General features: G+C 43.6%; 1 protein-coding gene across 1 annotated transcript in view; it reads right to left on the reverse strand.

Moving 5' to 3' along the window:
- LOC309544125 (sushi, nidogen and EGF-like domain-containing protein 1) overlaps window positions 1–8,982 on the reverse strand; it is a gene marked incomplete at both ends in the record, with an annotated part of 9,699 nt that extends 717 nt beyond the window's left edge. The window contains 3 exons of the mRNA XM_082276502.1: window positions 694–813; window positions 8,474–8,749; window positions 8,858–8,982. Of these exons, the coding sequence (XP_082132628.1) occupies window positions 694–813; window positions 8,474–8,749; window positions 8,858–8,982 (521 nt within the window). The remainder of the gene's footprint in view (window positions 1–693; window positions 814–8,473; window positions 8,750–8,857) is intronic.
- Between the last annotated feature and the right edge of the window lie 783 nt (window positions 8,983–9,765).

The raw sequence follows: 9,765 nt of genomic DNA on the forward strand, positions 1-9,765 counted from the left end.
CGAGCGTGCTTCACCTGCGGCACTCTCTCGCCCCCACTAGGCATTGAAAATGCCGATCCATGGAACCGGCGGCCACGATTGCTGCCGGTCCCGTGGATCGGCATCTTCACTGTCAGATCGGCATGCTCGCTGCCTAGTGGGGGCGAGTGCACGCGCGCCACTGGCTGCGCTTTCTCGCCCCCACTAGGCACCGAAAATATCGATCCACGGGACCGGCGGCCACAATTTCCGCCGGTCCCATGGATCGGCATCCTCGCTGCCTAGTGGAAGCGAGCATGAACTCCACTTTAAGGATTATGTAGACCAGGGTTTCTCAACCAGGGTTCCTCCTGAGGTTGCTAGGGGTTCCTTGAGCAATGGGCAATTTCTCCCACTCAGATAACTTCTCAATGACACCATTGTTCCTTTTAGCTATCTGTAGGGGGGGGGGGTAATTCTTCCCAATGATAACAAGAGTAAGGACAAGAGTGAGAAACATTGACTGGAGCCACTGACTGTCACACTAATGTGTCATTAGTTGTAGATTTTTCGTTTTTAAGAACCCCGAGACCAGAAATTTATTTCAAGGGTTCCTTCATGTTGAAAAGGTTGTGAAAGGCTGACCTAGACTACTGCAGGATGAAAATGAATGCCATAAACAGATATTAAAATATACAAAAATAAGATGCACCATCTTTACGCTTGCATACTCACCAGTGCCAAGTTACCACTCAGGTAACCATTGATCATAGCTGGCCAAAGAAGGGACTTATAATTAAACAACACAAATGTGAGTTTCCCATCGGAGATAAGGACAACTTGAAAAGTGTTTCTCTGAAAGAGGAGAACCAAGAATGAACCATGAATGAAAAGTTATTATTTTTATAAGTCTTTTATAAAATTCTATCTAGTTGTGTACTGCGGTTGGATTTCCACTGCCATTGTTTGTAAAAGCAACTTTAATTGATTTAACCTTTGGCTACGTAAGGGGTATTTTACAGTAAGGGCAATAAGATTGTGGAACCCTCTTCCACAAATGGTGGTAAGTGTGGGGAGTATGGCTACTTTTAAAAGGCTCTTGGACGTACATCTCCAAGATCAAAACATTCAGGGGTATGAGAAATGAATACATCCACACACACCACACAGGTTGAACTGGATGGACTGTTGCCTTTTTTCAACCTCAACTACTATGTAACTTTTGTTTTTTCATCCCGAAATCTTGAGTCTCCAGGAATCAAAAATAACAGGTTTTTTTTCAGTTTCAATCATTTTTTTTTTCTTTCCAAGATATAAATAAAGTACAAAATATAGCAACAACAGTAAGTCGCTAAGGTAACATACACAGCAGTATTGGTACATGTAGAGCAGGGGTATTGAATTAAAATTCACAAAGGTCCAGTCAGTAAAATATTCTTCCAGCAGAGGTCCAAATCACATGTTTGTGCGATGACCGCCCTGTATCCTCGCAAGCAATCACCTGCTTGTTAACTTAGGTAGCCCCCGCCCTCTGTCCATTGCTGTCCTGCCTCAAGCTGTTGGCTCTGAGAATGGCCTTGGTGATGGCTGTGGGTAGAACGACTCTATAGGGTGGGACTGCAGGGGTCCGGATGAGACACTAGCTGGGTCCGGACCGCGGTCCACCATTTAGTGATGCCTGATGTAGAGTAACAAGGAACAAAGTTGGACAGCTCGATAGTTCAATTAAAGGTCTAAGTCAGGGGGTCTTCAAACTATGGCCCTCCAGTTGTTCAGGAACTACATGCCTCATCATGTCTGTAAATGTCATAGTGTTACAATGCCTCATGGGATGTGTAGTTCCGCAACAGCTGGAGGGCTGTAGTTTGAGGATCCCTGGTCTAAGTAGTTATTATGGGCCGACTCACAGCAGTTCCATGATGTTAAGGACCCTGATATGGGCGTCAGCTGGACTTTTTTTTTGGGGGGGGGTATTATTTTAAGGTCACCCATGCTCCACCCCTTTTTGACAATGTCACAAAGGGAAGGGGCTTTGACATTATCACATAAAGTGGAGGCATGCAAAGGTTTGAGAAACCTGAGGCAAAACCTTTATGGAAGGATCAAGCTGCCATTGTCGAATTAGCAATTTCTAATCTGTTTTTTATGTTTATGTTTACATTATTAAATGCTTATTTATACACACATGATCACGGACACCATGGTTCGTCTACGTGCCTCCGTCATCCGCAGCCCTCCTGTCCTCCTCTGTCCTCTCACCCCCCTCCCTGTGTCAGTGCCCGCCCCCTCCCCTCCTGCTGCTGTAGTTTCATTTAAAGTTTCATATCCGGTCTACAGTCTGTTTAATAATCCTGTGTGCCCCTCTGTATATGTGTGTTATACAAATAAGCCGTTTTTAACCACTTTTCAGAGTGCCAATCGATGCTCACGTGATCTACCGCCTCTCCTCCTCTTCTCCTCCTCCCCTCCCGACTAACGTCAGAGGGGAATCCTCTGCCCTGCCCGCTGCAGGCAGCTGTCAGATGGGGAGAGGAGAGAGCTGGAAGGTCATGTGAGCGGCGATCGGTGCTCTGAAAACTGGTAACGTGATCCACCGCCTCTCCTCCTCCTCCCCTCCCGACTAACGTCAGAGGGGAATCTTCGGCCCCGCCCGCTGCAGGCAGCTATCAGATGGGGAGAGGAGAGAGCCGGAAGGTCATGTGAGCGGCGATCGGTGCTCTGAAAACTGGTAAAGAACGGCATATTTTTTTTAAACATATACTCAGACACAGGGGCACGGGCACGCAGGATTATTAAACAGATCAGATAGAATGGAATAAAGTGGCTTAAAACCACTTTAAAGGGGAAGTTGATATTCCGGGGGGGGGGGCACTTGGGACGCCCATGGACCCTGATTGGAAGAAAAACAGTGCCTTTCCAAGTAGAAAACATAAGAGGCCTTAAAGTCTAGGGCATCGTAAAAACTGAACATCAATGAAAACTCTAAATAACAACAATACTCTAATCTTATAACCAGTACCCTCCCAGGGCCAGGTCCAGACATCTGTTCGACCATGTATTTGTGTCCAAGGACCCCTCTGCCAATATCAGGAGGACCATATACATATAAAAAGAAATTGAGAAATCAAAGAGAATAGAGGTACTGTGGGAGTATAGAAGAAAGAATAGTAGGTATAAAAAGAAGAGAAAGAAAGGGAAGAAAGTGGTTCCGCCCAGGGGGTCAACTCTGCATGTCCGGTACCTGCAAGTAACTAAGCCAAGGGGAATAACAGTTTTTTTTTATCACATAAAGCCATGTTATGTCTATAACTTATAACTTATAATTTTACTCTTCATGGGCGAAGAAGAAGTAATACGATGGACCTGAACTCAAAGAGTGAACATTTCCTATCTTATAGGTAACAGATACTTCCTGAACTCCTGGTTTCCAAGCACTCCTCTGTCTCACAGTGGTACATCAATGTTAGATTATCTAAGGTACTCCTGCCTCTCATTATTGATCTCACCAGATTTGGAGTAAGATTTGATGATATCACTAATGTTCTCTTTGCTGGAGAGGAAGCTGTACCCAAAGGACCTGCAATGCAAGGATCTCCCTGCTTTTGCACCATCCATTCTGTGAATATGTTCTTCCTACATCAGCCCTGCTGCTTCTTCATATGCTCCCTACATCAATCATGCTGCTTCTTCATCATTACCCCACCAAAGATCAGATCACCAGTCATCAAGAGGGCAGCTCTGACAAGAGGAACCAAACTTCTCCACCTTTACTGAGATGACCACCTACACGCAAGGCATGGTAAGTCAGTAATGGGAAAAAGATCCGATTTAGGAAGCCTACAAGCAATGCCGGTGACTAGCCAAGTTCCTTTTTTTGGGCTTCCACTGTACAGGTCCCCTCTTTAAAAACAAAAATGAAATAATAATAATAATATTTGTTTGGTGGCCAAAGACAGATTAAGATTTCTGAGGTATTTTTACACATTTATTGTCACTGCTTAGAACATAGTTACATAGTTATATAGTAGTTGAGTTTGAATAAAGACAATAGTCCATCCAGTACAACCTGTGTAGGTGTGTGTGGCTGTAATCATCTCTCATACCCCTGAATGTTCTGATCCTTGAGATGTACGTCTAAGAGTCTTTTGAAAGCCACCATACTTCCCGCAGAAACCACCTCTTGTGGTAGAGAATTCCACAATCTTGTAGCCATAACAGTGAAGAACCCCCTGCGTTGCCTGAGGTTAAAATGCTTCTCCTCTAATCGCATTGTATGCCCTCAAATCCTCATGCAATCCTTTTCGACTGAATAGCTTTTTTTCTATGCTGAGATCCCCATTGAGATATTTATGAATTGCTATCAAGTCCCCTCTCAGGCGTCTCTTCTCCAGGGAGAATAAATCAAGTGATTGCAGATGCTCTTCATAATTAATGTCCTCCAATCCCCTAAATAGTTTAGTTGCCCTTCTCTGGACTCTCTCCAGCTCCAACACATCCCTCCTGAGGACTGGCGACCAGAACTGAACAGAATACTCCAGATGCGGGCGGACCAGAGTTTTATAAAGTGGAAGGATTATAGTCTTATCTCTGGAATGGTACTGTTGCCCATTGCCAAGATGCCATCTGAAATTAGGCTTAAACAGTATTAAACTCAAATCCAAAAATGTAACATATTGCAGCTAAACTAATCATGAGATGTGGCGGCTGCATTAATTTCTTCTTTTAGGCTTTTTCCCTTCTGTTTTCACCCGGTCATCTGGCCAGTAACACACCTCCTGTATTAGGGAGCCCCCACTCTGGATGAGGGAGCACAGGTGGCCCTTTTGGACAGCAGCATTGTCAGTCTGGAGGGGGGGGGGGGGGTAGGATCTACTAGCATATTTAAATACAGTGGAGTGGAGAGGGATTAGAACACCCATCAGGTTTTATTTCAGCCTGGGCATCAGTTAGGGAGATCCCCCCCTCTCTATTTGTCCTAACTCCTGTTTACCATTATCATTGAAAGTGAAAGTAAAAGAGAATCCCAAATTTTGGGTTGTCTCTAGAAAAGTAATAGAGGGGAAATCTTCCAATGGGGACACTAGTTATGGTGACCTGGGGGGTTCCCAAGGAATTCTCCTAATTTGCAGGGATTTCCTCTCACTTCCTGTTTGGCTATGGGACAGGAAGTGAAAGGAAATCTCCCCAATGTGACACAGATGGCGAAAAAAAATCTGACAGGGGTGATAACCCTCCCTTACTCTATCCAAAATGAAAAAAAAAAGTTCTTGCCTATAGTTTTACTTTAAGCTGTGGATGACTCACCTCCCATGTAATAGTGCTTGCATAGATCTGAGGCCAACACTACTTTGCAAAGGCCAGCAGCATGACGCCAATGAACTCTTTAGATGTCTGTAACGGTGGCATTCTGATCATCACTGTACGGGTTTAATTTTTCCTACTGACTACCAATACATAAGGCATTTTCCTATCGCCCTCAGGTGACTTGATTTCAGTAAGAGATCTCCGAGACCTGAAAACTATTTTAGGGGTTCCCCTGGAGATCCACATTATGGGGGGGGGGGAGGATTTTCAAAGACTAGAACACTCAGAATCTGTTGCAGCTGTGCATGGTAGCCAATCAGCTTCTAACTTCGGCTTGTTCATTTAACCACTTACTGGCTAGAGGCATCATCCCGGTACCGTGGTTTAGAGCCGACAGTCGGCTTTCCGGCGGTAATGACCGATGCTGCTCGGGAGCAGCTAAATCGATGCCCCCCCTCCCGCTGCCTTCCGCGGCTTTGCCCGGGTCTCCCGGCCCACCGGGAGACCCGGGCACCCAGCCGGCACATCCGCCGGCTGGATGGAGTCCTGATCAAAGCCGGAAGGGTCTCCGATGACGTAACCCAGAAGGCGGCGCCCATGACATCACGTCCGGGTTACACTGCTGCTAAAGGCGGCAGATTCAAAAAACAAATGTATTCAAAAATGCCATTTTCGGAGTTTTGAATGCATAGAAGTGTAGTGGAGGGGTTTGGGGTCTTTTAGACCCTCGATCCCTCCATAAAGAGTACCTGTCACTGCATATTGCTGTCACAAGGGATGTTTACATTGCTTGTGACAGCAATAAAAGTGATCAGATTTTTTTTTTTTTTAATAAACATGTGATAAAGTAAAAAAATAAAAAATAAATAGGAAAAAAAAAACTAAGCCGCCCCCGTCGCCGTTAGCTCACGCACGAAAGAAAGCGTATATGGAAGTCGAGCCGCGAATGAAATCACTGTTCAAACCACACATGTGAGGTATCGCCGCGATCGCCGGAGCGTGAGCAATAATTTTAAAAAAAGAGAGCTACACTCTAACTCTAAACTGGTAACCGTTAAAAAATTTTAAAACGTCGCCTATTGAGACTTCTATTGACCGTAGTTTGCCACCATTCCACGGGTGTGCGCAATTTTAAACCGTAACATGTTGGGTATCTATTTACTCGGCGTGACATCATCTTTCATAATATACAAAAAAAATGGGCTAACTTTACTGTTAAGTTTTTTTTTTAACCACATAACGACCGCTCAGATTGCTGCTACTGCGGCAATGTGGCTCATTATCGTCCAGCAACGTAGACCTACGTCGCTGGACTCCTTCCCTTGTGGACGGCACGCACCCGCCGCCGGAGGCTCGCTCCCGCTTTATTCAGTCACAGCGGGAGTCGGGCCAGGGGAGCCGCCGCTCTTCCCCGATCGTCAGGGAATCGAGTCTGGAGATCCGCCCGCTTGTGTAAACAAAGCGGGCGGATCTCCTAAGTGACAGGCAGGGTCAGATTGCAGGGTTTAGTGTGGCTGTACCTGCGATCTGTCCTTGTGTCACTCAGTCACCTCCCCCTACACATGTCAGTAAGCACCAGGCATACATTAACCCCTCCGTCTCCAATACAATTAACCCCTTCCCTGCCAGTGTCATTTTTACAGTAACAGTGCATATTTATAGCACTGATTACTGCAGTAATGTCACTGGAACCCTCAAAAGTGTCAAAAAGGATCCGATCTGTCTGCCGCAATGTCGCCGTCCCGCAAAAAAAAAAAATCGCAGATCGCCGCCATTACTTGTTAAAAAAAAAAAACACCAAAAATGACAGAAATCTTTCCCTTAGTTAGTAAACGCATTAACTTTTGCGCAAACCAATCAAAATATGCTTATTGCGATTTTTTTTACCAAAAATATGTAGCAGAAAACAAATTGGCCAAAAATGATAAAAAATTCTGATTTTTACATTTTTTGGGGGGGGAATTTCATCTAAAAAAATGTGAAAAATATTGTTATTTTTTCAAAATTGTCGCTCTTTTTTTTGTTTATAGCGCAAAAAGTAAAAATCGCACAGGTGATCAAATACCACCAAAAGAAAGCTCTGTTTGTGGTAAAAAAAAGGACATAAATTTGGGTACGGCTTTGCATGGCTGCGCAATTGTCAGTTAAAGTCGCACAGTGCCGAATCGCAAAAAGTGGCCCAGACGTAAGACAGCAAAATCCTCCGGTGGTAAAGTGGTTAATGCAGTGAAATGTGATTTTTCAAAATTTTTCCCAAAAAATGGCGTTTTAAAGACCGCTGTGCAAATACCGCGTGACAAAAAATATTGCAATGACCGCCACATTATTCTCCAGAGACTTTGCTAAAAAATATATATATATAATGTTTGGGGGTTCTAAGTAGTTTTCTAGGAAAAAATACTAATTTTAACTTGTAAACAAAAAGGTGTCCGAAATAGGCCTGGGGCTTAAGTGGTTAGGTTTTGAGAAAAAAAAATCTGGAAGCTGATTGGTTTCTATCCAGAGTTGCACCAGATTTTGCACACTCCAGTTTTAGTAAATCCCCCCCATGTGTTCAATTTTTTTTTTTTTTTTGTTTTATTGGACATCTTCTCTCTACACTGTCCTCTATCTCCATTCCTAAAAGCCTGATCTCACCCTGAGGAACACGTGTGCCATTTGCTAGTCTCGAGCAGGGCTGCTGTTAGAAATCGCGGGGCCCCGTACAGACTACCTGGCAGGGCCCCCCCAGAAAATATTAAAGATATATTTAGCTAAAATTACAACAAAATCACTATTATCAGACACAAATATACCATAACTCGCATAATTCCTGCTAAATCTAAAAAAAAAAAAAAAACTATGTTAAATAAAAAAGAAGATGAGATGAGAAAAATATACAGGCTGTGCAGTTGGAGCTCAGTGATCAGAGAGACAGAGAGAGAGAAACAAAGTTACAATTTACAAATAAACTCCTGAGCAGAGATAAGTGCTGGGAGGGAGGGGGGCCACACAGGGAGGGGGATTAGTGAGGGACAACTGTCTCTTTCTCAACAGATAAAAGCTGATAGCAGGGAGAGGGACAGATCAGATTCAGGTGCTGGGGGAAGATTTCTGTATTTGTTGTCCATCACTAATCCCTCTCTCTGTGTGGGCCCCCCTGGGTGCTCGGGCCCCCTACAAGAGGGCTGGTGGTCCCCCCCTATCAGCAGCCCTGGTCTCGAGGAAATACCTGATCAGTCTTAGCTCCATGAAACATAACCTTTTCCCACGTTGCCACAAAAATCCATGTAGCGTTAAATTTGTAGAGGCGAAAATACGTTTTAAGCTGCGATGTTGCCCAGACAAGAAGGTCGCTGTCGTTGGTCTGGCGATAGTAGATTGAACCCTCTTGGCTGTTATCCACATCGGACCAGAAAGGAGCCAAGAATGGGTAGCTCACACTTTGACTTGGGGGCCTGTAATCAGTGATGTTAACTTTGAATGACAGAAATCCATTGTTGTTCATCTGTTCAAAGAGAAAAAAAAAAAGCATTTTTGCAACTTTCTATAGGACAGCTCTCTGTAGGTGCTAAGATGCCTAAACTGTTACTGGCTTAGATGTAAATGTACTCACATAGAATGAAGAGAACATCTCTCCAAAGACTGGAATGTTGGTATTTAGGGTTTGTTGTGGTGGTCCTCCATCATCAGCCTGTGGACTGAGATTGTCAACCCCCGATCCATAGGGATAGAGAAGTTCTAAAAGGATAATTCATGGGAAAATATTGTATGTATTTAATAAAAACAAAACGCGTATTAAATGTTAATAGAGGAAACAAGAGGCTTAACCACTTAAGCCCCAGCCCTATTTCGGACACTTTTTGTTCACAAGTTAAAATCAGTATTTTTTCCTAGAAAACTACTTAGAACCCCCAAACATTATATATATTTTTTTAGCAAAGACTCTGGAGAATAAAATGTCGGCCATTGCAATATTTTCTGCCACGCTGTATTTGCGCAGTGGTCTTTAAAACACCATTTTTTTGGAAAAATTTTGAAAAATCACATTTCACTGCATTTAAAGAATACTAAACAGTAAAGTTAGTCCATATTTTTTTGTATATTGTGAAAGATGATGTCACGCCGAGTAAATAGATACCCAACATGTTACGGTTTAAAATTGCGGCCCCCCCTCGTGGGATGGCGACAAACTACGGTCAATAGAGATCTCAATAGGCGACGCTTTAAATTTATTTAACGGTTACCAGTTTAGAGTTAGAGTGTAGCTCTTTTTTTTAATTATTGCCCACGCTCTGGCGATCGCGGCGATACCTCACATGTGTGGTTTGAACAGTGATTTCATTCGCGGCTCGACTTCAATATACGTTTTTTTTCGTGCGCGAGCTAACGGTGACGGGGGCAGCTAAATTTTTTTTTTCCTATTTATTTTATTTTTTTTAACTTTATTACAGGTTTTTTTAAAAAATCTGATCACTTTTATTGCTGTCACAAGCAATATAAACATCCCTTGTGACACCAATA

Source organism: Pelophylax lessonae, assembly GCF_965119305.1.
Source record: "Pelophylax lessonae genome assembly, contig: HAP1_SCAFFOLD_1132, whole genome shotgun sequence".
Taxonomy (NCBI): domain Eukaryota; kingdom Metazoa; phylum Chordata; class Amphibia; order Anura; family Ranidae; genus Pelophylax; species Pelophylax lessonae.